The sequence below is a fragment of the Chrysemys picta genome, chromosome 9, assembly GCF_011386835.1.
Source record: "Chrysemys picta bellii isolate R12L10 chromosome 9, ASM1138683v2, whole genome shotgun sequence".
Lineage (NCBI taxonomy): Eukaryota > Metazoa > Chordata > Testudines > Emydidae > Chrysemys > Chrysemys picta.
This window is the reverse complement of record NC_088799.1, coordinates 25332136-25347682: the sequence shown is the minus strand read 5'-3', so window position 1 is coordinate 25347682 and position 15547 is coordinate 25332136. Positions and strand designations below refer to the sequence as shown.

The 15547-nt window shown below is 45.7% G+C and overlaps 1 protein-coding gene across 1 annotated transcript in view; it reads right to left on the bottom strand.

The window, feature by feature from the left end:
* The window catches only part of DHX36 (DEAH-box helicase 36), a 31762-nt gene extending 28298 nt beyond the window's left edge, over window positions 1-3464 (bottom strand). Inside the window, exons 1-2 of the mRNA XM_005286964.5 lie at window positions 3152-3464; window positions 1342-1463 (exon numbers count right to left, since the gene is read on the bottom strand). Of these exons, the coding sequence (XP_005287021.2) occupies window positions 1342-1463; window positions 3152-3343 (314 nt within the window). The 5' untranslated portion in view covers window positions 3344-3464. The remainder of the gene's footprint in view (window positions 1-1341; window positions 1464-3151) is intronic.
* Between the last annotated feature and the right edge of the window lie 12083 nt (window positions 3465-15547).

Sequence of the window (15547 nt, the reverse complement as noted above, 5' to 3'; positions counted from 1 at the left end):
GCCAGAGGCAGAGTTTCAGCACCAAAGCCATTCCCCCAACAGTCTTTGGGGTGGGAAAGAGAGCACTCTTTCCTACCAACAGCAAGGGGAGCTTCAACATTTATCAGATACTTACTAGCCAGAGTCTGATACTCAAGATTAATTTTGATGTTTTAAGAGTATGCCAGGCCAAAGGTAGTTAGATACCTAGCTCATTGATTTCAAAAGTAGTTTTAGCACATAAACACACTTAAAAATCTGGCTTCAGGGACTTAATTATGCACTCTTAAAAGATCCAAGCTGCAGTGTAAAGAGAGTCAGAAATTCTTACTACATCTAAACTGAGTAGGAATAAATATCACTATAGCTTCTACAGTTGTTGCCACTAATGGTGAATTACAACTATAAAGTTTGCTAGCATAAGACCAGAGAGAAACTGTATCAAAAAATGGAGTTCACAAGCATCCTTGGAAGTCCAGCATCCTGCCCCCTCCCTCCCAGCAGCTGGGAATGAAAAGAGGTAAATCTGTGGAACTCACTGGGTGAAGATACTCCCCTCTTCCTCCACCTCCTACCCCCAATATTAGTATGGCTCTTAGATTTTCTTTTTTTAACCAAAATTTCTCCACATTTTACAAAAGCTATTATTCAGTTTTTTATTGATTTTCACCCGAATTTGCAAGTACATGAAAATACTGGTTACATTAAGAAAATCCAATCCATTACATTAGGTAGATGTATTTATATTATAGTAAATTAGTCCACGTGTAAATGTGAGACTAAGTAAGGCAGTTGTTGGAAGATACACACAGAGACATGGGTATGCATATGTGTACATCCTTTTGATGTTCAGTTCATTAAATAATCCACAGCATTACACTGCTTTTACTTTCAATATTCTTATCTTTTCCACTATTAGTTGCTTCTTCCCGTCATCCTATCCCTCCCCAATACTAACCCCGATATTTATCGAGAAAACTGTGAAGTTGATTTTTTGTACCAATTTTCAACCATTTAATTTTTGTAAAAAACACTTATAAATGCCCAGGTAAACAAAATAAAAACCAAAAATGAAGGATCTTGACTAATGGCTTATGGTTAGTACGTTTAGTCTTCACTGTGGGTAAAAATTTCAAACCCAGAACTCAAGCATAACCCAGAAAATTGTTTGAAAGCAATGGTCATACTAATTATTTCCTCTACGAGTTACTACATAAAAAAAATCAGCATTTATAACATTTTATTTATTTAATCTAATCCATATGACAATGACACCACTTTTAACTTTAGCAGTTTCTACTGAAATCTTTTGCCACCATTTTCCAAGAGAGAAACAGATAGCATAAGTAATTGATTTTTTACCCTTCTTCCTCACCGGACCACCATGACACAGATTCTTGTTCTTTTTCATTTCTAGTCTGGACAGTATTCAGCAACTGTACAATCTGTTCTTCCCTGTGTTCATCCATACGTACCACAGCTCTCTAATTTGAGGAAAGAAAAACAGCTTTTCCACCAGTGTTTAAGAGCATATAGTCATGTTCAACATTTAGTTGCATGCTTGGTTTAACTACAAAAATGTTTTTCGTTTTTCATTTTCCTGCAATCGTAACAGTAGTACAATGTATGGGACTACTAAATTAAACTTGTTTATCCACAATGTAGAGGTGAGTGGGTCTTTTCCATCATGCCACACAAGACATTTTAGCAACCACACAGATTTTGACTTATCTATATACTTGCAGTCAAAGTCATGCACAAATTATTATTTGTAAGGAGGATTTTTAAGTGGTAATATTCTTTGCATTACAGATATAAGGAGAACCCAAAGTTTAAGAAACTGAGATATATCATGCTCACCTCTAGAATGCTAATCTTTTTAGTCACTTTTGACATCCTAACCCCCCCCTACTTACAGTGAAACCTGTTAACAGCCACCAACGAGACTCTCTCAGACCATTTTAGCAGGTTAAGACAAGTTTTGATGTATTTAGGTCTTTTCAATGTTTAGCTATTAATTACAAAACCAGAATAATAAATTTTTCATTGTTTTTTAAAAAGACTCTCTCTCTCTTTCTTCCTCTACATTCCCTGCCTCCTATCTTTTCTGCATCTCTGGACGTGTACATATACTACAGAGAAGTGTTATTTGAAATACCTGTGCTGTTGCATACACTACTTCCCATAGCAGAAAAAAAAAAAACCCTTGAGAATCCTCAGTTTTCCCACTACAGCTCTTTATGTTGCTGCTAGAGAAGCAAAAAGTGCAAGAGCAACCTTTTCCACAGGGGAGTTTTAGAAACAGGGATGAGTAAAGCACACAAGCATGAATAGTGTTCTTCCATGCTACCTGCTTTTAACCATTTAGCTTTTCAGACACAGGGGTAATTCCTTTACAGTTTTCTGGAGTTTGCATAATTATCTGGGAGAGGATAGCTGAAAGAGGGATAAGACACAGCCTGGAGCCAGTTTCAATACTCAGCAAACTCAATACAGAATATCATCTTTAAAGTAGGTTATGTTCTCTACAGATTACTGTAGTAGGGCAGGTTGGGTGGGGTGTTTTTTTGGGGGGGGGGGAGCAAAACCTTAAAAACTAACTTGTCTGCTCTGTGTGCCCCAACATTTCATGACACTTGTCTTCAGAGCAAAGTTTTGTTTCTCCCAAACTTGGCTAAAATTCCCAGGCCTGACCCCGGCCCAAGCGGCACAGCCTACTAGCTGTCTACTGTCCTGCACCCTAGATAGCGCAAAGATCAAGTGCTTTCTTTATGGATGTAGTCTGGTACTGGGGGCGGGTTTGACTGCAGTATTTATGCGGCTCCATGGCTGAGACCATCATGTGCCCCCTCCCCCAGGGGGGGTCACAAATAAGTTGGGGGTGTGTACGTGCATGGAGAGAGCGACAGACCACACAACGGTAGCTGACAATGGGCCCAAGGTCCAGCGCAGCAGAACCCGGGCTGCACCCACTCGCTGCCCGGGAAACGTCCCAGCGCCGGGGGACCGCGCCAGGGGCTGGCGGCCCGTCAAGCGGGGAAGGACGAGGGGCAGAGGGAGAAGAGCCGGGGAGCAGCGGCGGCTGAGCCCCGGGCCCAGGAGGAGGAAAGGAGCGAGCAGGACTTGGGGGCGGGGGGGACAAGAGGCGCCCGATGCGCGCCGCGGCCGATACCTGCTGCCTGTCGGGCTCTTTGCTTTTCTGGCTCTGCTTCCGCGCGTACCACAGCCCGATGTCGCGGCCCTTGAGGTGACTGGGGTGCCGCCCCCGGCCCCCTCGGCCTTCGTGTCCCCCCGCGGAGGAGGAGGAAGGCCGGGGGGCCCCTCCCCCGCCGCGGCTCCAGTCCCTGCGGTGCTCGAAGCTCATCCTCCTCCGCTCAGGTCGCCGCACGGGGGCTGGACAGGCAGCGGAGCACCTGCAAGAAGCCGGCAGCAGCGCCTAGCGGAACCGGAAGTCGACCGGCTCTTTCCCCTTCCTCACTTCCGTTCCGCCTCCCAACGCCTCCTAGGGCGCCGGCGTTTCGCTCTGACAGACATCGTCGCGCTCCCCCCACGCGGGAGTGGGCGGCGCGCGCTGCTTGTTCAAGCCTAGCGGGCAGCGCTGTGGCGGGTGCGCTCGCGAGTTCGGGGCCCTGAGCTGGGCCAGCGTGTCCCAGTGGTTAGAGCAGCGGCCTCGTAACCCCGGCTGTGCGCGGGGGGGCTTTGCTAACTCACCCTTTCCCTCCTGTCTGTGAAGCGTCGTGGCTGTCTCACTATGAGCTCACAGGCCCTTTTCCTAGGCTGGGCTGTCTCTGTACAGGGCTAGTAAAGCGGCAGGACCCAACCCCTGACTCAGAACTTTTCTCCCTTTGAGAAAGAAAGCCTAGAATCCATGTCAACCCACTCTGTTAACTCGGAAACCTACAGACAACAACAGTGTCCAACCTTACCAGCCAGAAATATGGGAACAGCGTAAAATGCAGGGGTTACTACACTCCTTTTACTAGTTATGTCACTCTTAAATAAAAGCTCCATGTAAAAACATACCTGTAGATATAACCCACACACCTCCTGGGTGTGGTGTTCTGTCGCCTCTAATGTAACCAAGACCACTGAGAGATTAATGAGTCTGCTACAGCCCTAGCTAACAGCCATGTGGCTTTTGGCTCATGCATTAAGCCTCACAGGCCCCAGGTTTGACCCCGCCTGCCACCAACCTGGGTCTGTTCATGTTACATAGACACGGAAAATTTTTCACTACAGTCCTGCAGCACCCAGGCACCTTGCTACAGAGTAGAAGCCATGTGCTGCGCTGTCAAGTAAGTGCCTTGAGTTAAGGAGCCACTATCAGTAGTTCTCAAACTTTTGTACTGGTGACCCCTTTCATAGAATCATAGAATATCAGGGTTGGAAGGGACCTCAGGAGGTCATCTAGTCCAACCCCCTGCTCAAAGCAGGACCAATTCCCAACTAAATCATACCAGCCAGGGCTTTGTCAAGCCAGGCCTTAAAAACCTCCAAAGAAGGAAATTCCACCACCTCCCTAGATAATGTATTCCAGCGCTTCACCACCCTCCTAGTGAAATAGTATTTCCTAATATCCAACTTAGACCTCCCCCACTGCAACTTGAGACCATTGCTCCTTGTTCTGTCATCTGCCACCACTGAGAACAGCCGAGCTCCATCCTCTTTGGAACCCCCCTTCAGGTAGTTGAAAGCAGCTATCAAATCCCCCCTCATTCTTCTCTTCTGGAGACTAAACAATCCCAGTTCCCTCAGCCTCTCCTCATAAGTCATGTGCTCCAGACCCCTAATCATTTTTGTTGCCCTCTGCTGGACTCTTTCCAATTTTTCCACACCCTTGTAGTGTGGGGCCCAAAACTGGACCCAGTACTCCAGATGAGGCCTCACCAATGTCGAATAAAGGGGAACGATCACGTTCCTCGATCTGCTGGCAATGCCCCTACTTATACAGCCCAAAATGCCATTAGCCTTCTTGGCAACAAGGGCACACTGTTGACTCATATCCAGCTTCTCGTCCACTGTGACCCCCTAGGTCCTTTTCTGCAGAACTGCTACCTAGCCATTCGGTCCCTAGTCTGTAGCAGTGCATAGGATTCTTCTGTCCTAAGTGCAGGACTCTGCACTTGTCCTTGTTGAACCTCATCAGGTTTTTTTGGCCCAATCCTCTAATTTGTCTACGTCCCTCTGTATCCGATCCCTACCCTCCAGTGTATCTACCACGCCTCCCAGTTTAGTGTCATCTGCAAACTTACTGAGAGTGCAGTCCACACCATCCTCCAGATCATTAATAAAGATATTAAACAAAACCGGCCCCAGGACCGACCCTTGGGGCACTCCGCTTGAAACCGGCTGCCAACTAGACATGGAGCCATTGATCACTACCCGTTGAGCCCGTTGAGCTAGCCAGCTTTCTATCCACCTTACAGTCCATTCCTCCAGCCCATACTTCTTTAACTTGGCGGCAAGAATACTGTGGGAGACCATATCAAAAGCTTTGCTAAAGTCAAGGAATAACACATCCACTGCTTTCCCCTCATCCACAGAGCCAGTTATCTCATCATAGAAGGCAATTAGGTTAGTCAGGCACGACTTCCCCTTGGTGAATCCATGCTGACTGTTCCTGATCACTTTCCTCTCCTCTAAGTGTTTCATAATTGATTCCTTGAGGACCTGCTCCATGATTTTTCCAGGGACTGAGGTGAGGCTGACTGGCCTGTAGTTCCCCGGATCCTCCTTCTTCCCTTTTTTAAAGATGGGCACTACATTAGCCTTTTTCCAGTCATCCGGGACCTCCCCCGATTGCCATGAGTTTTTAAAAATAATGGCCAATGGCTCTGCAGTCTCATCCGCCAACTCCTTTAGCACCCTCGGATACAGCACATCCGGCCCCATGGATTTGTGCACATCCAGTTTTTCTAAATAGTCCCGAACCACTTCTTTCTCCACACAGGGCTGGTCACCTCCTCCCCATACTGTGCTGCCCAGTGCAGCAGTCTGGGAGCTGACCTTGTTCGTGAAGACAGAGGCAAAAAAATCATTGAGTACATTAGCTTTTTCCACATCCTCTGTCACTAGGTTGCCTCCCTAATTCAGTAAGGGGTCCACACTTTCCTTGACTTTCTTCTTGTTGCTAACATACCTGAAGAAACCCTTCTTGTTACTCTTAACATCTCTTGCTAGCTGCAACTCCAAGTGTGATTTGGCCTTCCTGATTTCACTCCTGCATGCCTGAGCAATATTTTTATACTCCTCCCTGGTCATTTGTCCAATCTTCTACTTCTTGTAAGCTTCTTTTTTGCGTTTAAGATCAGCAAGGATTTCACTATTTAGCCAAGCTGGTCGCCTGCCATATTTACTATTCTTTCTACACATTGGGATGGTTTGTTCCTGCAACCGCAATAAGGATTCTTTAAAATACAGCCAGCTCTCCTGGACCCCTTAGCCCTTCATGTTATTCTCCCAGGGGATCCTGCCCATGTGTTCCCTGAGGGAGTCAAAGTCTGCACAAAGTCACATAGCAAGCCTCTGAGTGCGACCCCCGTAATAAATTAAAAACACTTTTTAATATATTTAACACCATTATAAATGCTGGAGACAAAGCGGGGTTTGGGGTGGAGGCTGACAGCTCGCGACCCCCCAGGTAATAACCTCACAACACCCTGAGGGGTACCGACCCCTAGTTTGAGAACCCCTGCACTAACTCCAGGAGCACAACAAATTGGTGGGGACTATGTACTGGAAGCTAGATCAAGTATTGCCACTATTCTTGGGCATTGTCCACTAAGACAAAGTTATCACATTACACTATTGTGATGTATATGTTGTAATGTTGCATCACCATTTGCATCATCCCCAGATAGGTTTCAGGGTTGTTGTAATGTCCTGAAAACGTAGGACAGCCCTAATAGATTTAGTACAGTGGCTTGAGAGATTTATCTGGGCAGAAAACAATATACATCTATTCTAGTTCATTGGGTTATCATAATTGATCCTCTATTGCACTGGGAGCCACCATACACTATTTAGCAATTGTTGGTAGGGAGAATAAGCATCCTAATCCCTAAAGCAGAAGGAAATTGAGAGAATGCTTTAATTAGGCAAGGAGAAAATTGTCAGGGAAAACAGCAAAAGCAGAAATTCTGGCTGGTTAGCCTTGCTGTTAAATGAACTAGGCTGATGGAAGCAGAATGGTTATCCGAGGGATTTATTCAGACGGTTTTAGTCAAACAACTTGGCCAACTCGGCTGAAATCCAGGCTTACAGCTCTGGATGAGGTATTTGCCTTTTACTTTTCATATGAATTTCTGGCAGTCTGTGTTTTAGAAATGTTCTGTTCTAACAGCTGAAGTCAACTTAAAGATTTCCAAACATTTAAAAACACCCACCCATTCCTGTCAAGTGGTTTTTGTTCATTGTAGGTGACACACTTCCTTCTAAGACCAGACACAACCAGTTGTCCCAGAATAGTCCTAAAGGGTGCTGTGGTGTCAGAGGTGCCAACTTTCGTGAAAGACAATCCATGTTCCATGGTCTGAAAAGATTCAGTATTATTTTTTACAAGAGAATGGGTATTAACCTCAGTGTCATCTCTAAATAGAATGTAACTACTCACATTGGTATCAACTTAAAAATGTGCCCTGTAGTTTCAACTGAAGATTTTATTTATGCTTCCCTTCTTGAGGCTGTAGATATTATGACTAGGGGGAAGCAGCAGTATCCAATGTGATTCCCTGATTTAATGTTAAATTATAAATCTTATAAAAACACCCACGGCTCAGGATGGGTGTTTCCATTATTGGGATTTTTATATTCTATCTACGTTTAAACTAGTACTACTTCTGGATGTTCTGTGTTGATTGCTGCCTTATGTAGTAAATTTTGTCCAAGCTCTTTGAAGGGTTAAATTCATCCTTTTAGGTTATTAGTCTTTCACTGTTAATTAATGCTCCTTTTGTTGCCTTGAGTAACATTGTGATGCTATAAATGGCTCTTGACTCTCATTTCTCTGCAGCAGGGGTCTCAAACTCAGTTTACCTTAGGGCTAGTGCCAGTCCTCAAATCCTCCCAGCGGGCCAATACTGTCACTCATGCCGTCCAGAACCCGCCCCCCAAAACTCCGCCCCCCCAAACTCTGCCGTCCACCTGCCTAAGGCTCTGGGAGGGAGTTTGGGTGGGGGAGGAGGTCTGGGGTAGGGGATGGGGGTGCAGGCTCTGGAAGGGAGTTTGGGTGCAGAAGGGGTGAGAGGTTGGGCTCTGGGAGGGAGTTTGGGTGGAGGAGGGGGTCTGGGCTGGGGCACAGGGGGAGGGGTGGGGTTGCAGGCTCTGGGATGGAGGAGGGGGAAGGGTGCAGACTCTGGAAGGGAGTTTGGGGGCTGGGGTGTGTGGGGAGGGGGTGCAGGCTCTGGGAGGGAGTTTTGGGACAGGAGGGAGTGTGTGGGGAGGGAGTGCAGGCTCTGGGAGGGAGGAGGGGGGGTGCGGTGCTTTCCTGGGGTCCAAGGTGGGGTGGGCCGGGGGGGCCTCCGCGAGCTGCTGCCCCCAGGCACCGCCCCTGCAGCTTCCCATTGGCCACAGGGGCGCTCGGGGCGGGGGCAGCACATGGAGGCACATCCCCTCCCCGGGGCCACAGGGAAGGGCCAGTAGCCATGTGGAGCGAGCGCACATGAAGTCACTCAGTTCCGCTGTGCTGCCAGTAGTGGGTGGGGCCCTGGGCCATTTTAAATCGCCCGGGAGATGTGTGTGTGGGGGGGAGTGTCTGGGGGCAGCAGGCGGGGCCAAGGGAGAGACCCGGCCCCAAAATTGCTGGAGCCCCGCGGGCCACATTGGGGAGGTTCTTGGGCTGCAGATGGCCTATGGGCCGGGACTTTGAGACCCCCGCTCTACAGCATTCTTTGCCTTATCTGCTTTGTTGTCAATCTACCACTCTTCACAGCATATGCTTTGAAGTCTGATTCTCCAAAATACCAACTATCCAATGCACTACTTCTCAAATTTGTTTCATGTTAACAACCACCTCTTAAAACAGATCTGTTCTCGTGGACTAATTTCTCTCCCAAGTCCCAATGCTATGGTTTACCCCGACCTAATCTTACAATTCCAGCACTTGGTTACATTAAATAATAGTAAAACAGTACTCTGGAGACAAGATGAAAATAAACACACATACATAATGGGGGTAGCTGCTTGACTACATGATTAACCCACCCACAGCCCTTTGTTTGAGACAGAGGAATGCATAATTTAATCCATCTCTCTCACTCTCTTTTTACATTGTAATGGAAGCAACTCTGGACGCAATCTATAAGTGCTGCTCAACTCACGGTTTAAGAATTATTCATAGATTCTAGGACTGGAAGGGACCTCGAGAGGTCATCGAGTCCAGTCCCCTGCCCGCATGGCAGGACCAAATACTGTCTAGACCATCCCTGATAGACATTTATCTAACCTACTCTTAAATATCTCCAGAGATGGAGATTCCACAACCTCCCTAGGCACTGGGTTTGAGATCTCTATATCCAGAGTTCTTATAGTCATATAGCCCTTCATTAAATAAAAGGGAGTCTTTACAAGGGCAGTGGGAGTGCTCAAAGTCATCACTGTAGACCATGCAGGCTTAGTACAGTTCATGAGGTTTCCCTAGTTACTGCATGCAATTGCTTTCTGTGGAGTCCTAGGCATGTGGGCAATAGTAGCAAGAGCTTTTCCTGCCCCACTACAGAACTGGAGGCAGCCAGCTCCCTCAGATTTTAACACAGATTTGTAGGAGTAGGGAGAAGGGTGTCTTTGCTGACCCTGCCTCTGAAGACTGTATTTGGGGAGGGACCAGCCAGTCACCCTAAAAGACATCATACAGGAGAGGATGTACAACTTCAAGCCTATACTTCTCACCTCTCAAAATCCACCGTAAGCTAAGAAGTGGGGTACAGGGTGAAGTCTACCCATTAGGACAGTGTCAAGCAGGATTTTTTGTTTGTTTTTGTATAGCAACAGGGGGCATGTAAGGACTGAAAACCTGGGAGCATGCATAGTAGCTGAATATATTCATTCATATCTGGACATCTGATATTCATCCTTTTTAAGCCGTCCAGTGGTCAGAGGTTGGGGGTCAGGTTAGACCAGCAGATGCTTTTAGATGACCAAGTAGCATCTGTGGCCAGGACAGATTTTCTTTCATCTGTATTTAGCCAGAAGATTTCAGGCTCCTCCACCCTCCTTTTCTTTTTTCTTCTTCTGCCAGATGCTGCTCTTGCTACCATCATCCATATTTCTGTCACTTGAAGATTAGATTACTGCTATGAGCTCCCCATGGAGCTACATCTAGGGTGACCAGATGTCCCGATTTTATAGAGACAGTCCCGATTTTTGGGTCTTTTTCTTATATAGGCTCCTATTACTCCCCACTCCCTGTCCCGATTTTTCACACTTGCTGTCTGGTCACTAGCTACATCGTAAGACTATTCAGAAGCTCACTTGGTAAGTGGAGTGTCCTACTGGGAGTTCTTGATGCCATAAATACCTGTCATGAGTTCTCTGGTTTCCAAGTAGAAAGTAAGGTGTTATCATTTGTATTACCATAGCACCCAGGAGACCTAGAAATGGACCAGGACCCCATTGTGCTAGGCACTGTACAAAATACAGAGCCCAAAATGGCCTGGGACATGTCTATATGAGAAATCACTTTCCGTTTTCCATGCTATCCTGTGAGAGCTGACTTCAAGCAATATGCTCAAACTGGATCCCTTAGTATATAAGGGAGGCATCTGCAGGCAGGGGTCCTCAGCTTTGGAATTCACTCCCCATCCTGGTCTGAAAAAGCCCAGATATGTTGACTGTTGGGGCACGTGTCTCTCTAGGAGCCACTCAATACCAACTGGCAGAGGGCACATCATACTGTTACTCATATCTGGTCTGACGCACTCATTTCCCCAACACACTATTGTCATAATGTGTATCTTAAAGATGTCTTATAAAGGATCGTATGCAAACTGGTAACACGCTGGTCCCAAACTTAGGGTTCAGTGCTCTCTGAAAGTTGGATCATCTTGGCCTGGGAGGCAAGAGTAGCTGGAAACTGCATATAGGTGAGAAACCTGCTAAGACAAAAATAAAAACTTGCTGAAATTAAGTTTTAGTCACTGGAAAGCATATTTTGTTTTGTTTTACTTGTAACCACACCAGTTTATTTTATTCTTCCTTATTATCACTTAAACCTCTCTTCTTTGTTAATAAACTTATTCTTGTTTCTTTACAAAACCATCACAGGGCTGTGTATTACAGTGAAATGGGAGAGTCTTCAGCTAACCTAACAGGCTGGTGTGTGCTCTGTCTCTTTAAAGGCAACAAACTTAATAACATCTGCAAGTGTCCAGTTGGAGGGACTGGACACTGCAGGCAGACATCTCTGGAGAACTCAGGAATTGGGATTCTCTGCACCTTGAGGTCTTTAAATCACGATTTGAGGACTTCAATAACTCAGGCATAGGTTAGGGGTTTGTTACGGGAGTGGGTGGGTGAGATTCTATGGCCTGCGTTGTGCGGGAGGTCGGACTGGATGATCGTGGTGGTCCTTAAAGACTATGAGTCTATGATTGTTACCTGGAAGGCAAGGTTTGGACTGGCAGAATCCTGAAGAGTTTTCTGGCAAGGCAGATGAGCTAGTGTGTCGGGGAGCTGACACATAACTTAGCAGCAGCAAACCTCTCATTTGGTGAGACTGGGGGTGGGGTGGGTGGTAACACAGTGGCTCACAGTTCTGGGTACCCCAAGCAGGATGTCACAGCATGTTGCAAGATTCCTTTGTTTTCTGGAGCTTGAGAGAGGCTCATGGATATAGAGAACAGGGTAGGAGCTGAGATAGAATGGTTGTTTTAGTACAGCTGGATTTTGTTAAGTGCCAAAGCTGAGTGAGGTGCATTGCTGTATGATTTTTTTGTAAAATGTCATTTTAGGAGCTTGCAGGGTGCCTAGAACTTTGGACATTTTTGTTTGAGAGATCAAAATAAGTAAATAAATATTAAATTTTGCTACAAACCACTGTGAAGATGCTTCATTTACCTTTGTTTAAATTTGGCACAGTCATCAATTTTTAGCTTCATACTGCTTTTTTAGTAAGTCATCTGACTGTAACTTTATAAAATTAAAGACGGCAGAAGAAACCAAATAACGCAGCAGGTGGTTGTTGAAGCTCCATAAAAATGAATCATGACCTAATTCAGTGTGCTGTGTTTTCTCTGTGTTAAATAATTTAAAATATTTTAGCATAGCACACTTCATATGCCCTGGATTCACATCCAGACATTATTCTTTCTAGGGCATTTTGATTTTACAAACATTCGGCTCATGTAAATGAGTAGCAGTAATATTAGCAATACAGTATAGCTCTATCTCTTGTGAGCAATGTTGGATTAAAATTGATCACATCCTGTTTTAATGCATATTTGAATGTCAGCCTCCTGCTTTTCTTCTCTCTATTTCCTTTGTCAGTGTACATCATTACCTGCCTGTGTTTGAGAAAGTGCTCTTAATTTTTAAAATAGTGGAACACGGAGGTGTTCTTTACAGATAGAAGAAAGATGATAATTATGAAGGAATGGAAGTGAGAGCACATTATTTAAAAGTCCAACTAATTTTAATGCAGCCAGAGCCCTGACACTGCAGCATTTGCCTTCCCTAAAGCTGACAACAGTCAGCACCACAACAGCACTTTATTTCAAATCCTATTCCACCTGCCTCTCTCAAGCCACACACATTTGCAACCCAGCTAATGGGTATGGTATTGGGAATGTGCCTTTAGGAGCTGAGATTCCCTGACAGGGAGTCTGTGAAGCTCACGCACAGCCAGCTGGAACTGGACACAGAATAAAACAGAGCTCTTGCAAGCACCTTAAGCAGTGTGTGATCACTGAACACCCGGGGGAGCTCATTACACTGCACCTCTCAGCCACCTTCATCTTCAATTGTGCTGTGCTGTCCTCCCACACTAGAGTTAGGGCTTGTCTACACTTACCGGAGGATCGACGCTGCAGCGACCAATGCATAGACGGTCAATTTAGCAGACACCCCTCAGCCCGCGCCGCTTCCTGCAGTCCCCATTGGCCTGGAAGGGCCAGTGGGAGCTGCGATCGGCTGAGCCTGCAGACTCTGCAGGTAAACAAACCATCCCGGTCCGCCAGCGGATTTCCCTGATGGGCCATGTGCCAAAGGTTGCCGATCCCTGGTTTAGCAGAACACAACGTAGAGCAGTCTTTCCTCAAGACTGTAGGAATCGGGCGGTTCCAGGCACCAGAGCAGCAAGCATATGCCTGAGGCAGGAAGCCACGGGGGGCAGCCTGCCGGTCGCTGTGAGGGCAGCAGTCAGGCTGCCTTCGGTGGCATGCTTGCGGGAGGTCCGCCGGTCCCGCGGTTTCGGCGGCAATTCGGCAGCGGGGACACTGAAGGCGCGGCACCGGCGGACCTCCCGCAGGCATGCCGCCGAATCTGTGTGACCAGCCTGACTGCCGTGCTTTCCCTGGTGGGAATGCAAAGATACACAAAGCCCCTTTCCCAACTTCCCACACTCTGGTGCTGCACCACATGTACAGTGCCCAGACTAAAGAATCTGAGACAGAAGGTCCAGTTTTCTGTAGAATTCAGAACTGAGGTGCTATGGAAACAGGGGACATGCTACACAGTTTAGGTCCATCTTGGCATAGATTACACAGGTCTAGTCCATACTGTACCTGTTCAGTTGATAGACACTGGACTCTAGTTTCCAGCACTGCCAATCTGGTGTCTCTCATGAACACTACATTTGGAGATTTAATAAGAGGAGGAAATTAGAAAAAAGATTGGTTTTAAATCTGTACATGTTCTTCCAATGTAGGATCATAAGATTGGCTCTAAAAACAACAAAGCTTTTTGCTTATAATTAATGGGAGGGAAATTTTCCAAGTGGTGCCTAGAAGGAAGCATGTTCAAACACAATCAAGCACTAATAGAATTTTTCCCAAAGCTGAAACTGTGCCAAAAATAATATAGCACTGTGATGTCCATAATGTGGAGTGTCGTCATGCTTTGCAAACTGTACTAAGTAATTTCCCACTTACCTATTGGCCATTTTGTTTTTTCACCTAGATACACAAAAATCAGTGTAGTATCAAATCATTCTTTGGAGATACTGAGATCGCTGGTAATTTGGCAACTTTTTACAAGGGAGCAAGTTCATCATTATCAGGGGGATGAGACGGTGTCCCTATCTCCCGTTCTGAGAGGGACAAATGAGTTTGCCAAATGCAAATATGTTCTATAGCATGAATGTGTAATAGTTGTTAAGTGCCCATGTGTGAGGCTTTTGTGTGTTTCAATACAAATTCAATCTATTAAGCCTGTGAGTGTTAAATGTCCTCTATTCCCACTGAAATCAATGGGAGCCAAGGGGGCTCAGCATTATTTAGGAGGCACATATCACCTTACAGCAAATTTATGATGAATACACCGAATTCCTGAAAGAATCCCCAACTGGCCACAGATTCTGGAGGGAATAAAGATAGATTGCCAATTTTAAAAAAAAAGTCACACTAAATAGACATGCAGAAAATAGCCAAACAAAATCACACAAAATAAACACTGAGAATTCTTAAAAGGAATTTTAAAAAGTTTAGGGCTTATTTGTGAAACACACCACCAACATGGTTATGTGTTGAGTGAGAGAGAATTCCACAGCTGCATTCCCCTGAGAGGAAGAGAAAGAAGGGGTGAGAGAGAGAAAAGGATCTGTGTACCCCATCTTCTCCAGCTTGTTTGTGCAGTGGGACAGTTTGCAGTGCCAACCCTATGACAAAGAGGAAGTTCTCTTGCTTCTTCTAATACAGTGCGACTCTGACCTTTCAACAGCTATTTAGCTAATCTGAGATGTTAGGCAGTGGAGAGTCCCTCAGGTAGCTACAGTATCAAGTAGGAATTTTCATGCCCTTTTAATGTTGACCTTGCTTCCCAACCCTCATCCTCTTAAAACTAATGTAAGCTGATGGACGTAAAAGTGATTTTTTTGGTCTGGATTTAAGCCTTTTGATGACTATAAACCAAAACAATTAGTGCATCTCTAATTTAGAAGCCAGTGATTTAAATCAATTGACATAGCCTGCAGGAGAAGTGCCCTACAACAGTCTGAAACCAGTGAGGGCTAAAAGGAAATGATTTATCATAATTCGATGGACATTTGTAGCACTTACCACCGTTCGGTGCTTAAATTGTTTGTCCCTGTAGCAATGTTCAGTTCAGTATACTAATAAGAGCTGAGGTTGGGTTAAAACCCCATTGAGGTTGATAGGTGTGAATTCACCCTTCAGTTAACTTAACCGTAAATATGAGCCTCACTTAAGACAAAAAGGTGTATGTGTACCTGCCCAGGAGCTTTTGGGCTGAGTATTAAGTTGGGTAACTGTGTGTCGGAGTGTGAGAAAAGGTCACAGACAAGAACAGAGAGAGGCAGAAGAAAAGAGACAAGAAAAAGCCAAGCTGGTGCCTGTAAGCACAGTGTGACCCTGGGAAAAGCTTTTGGGTTTGCCAGGTGCCTGGTTTTTGACTGGACAGT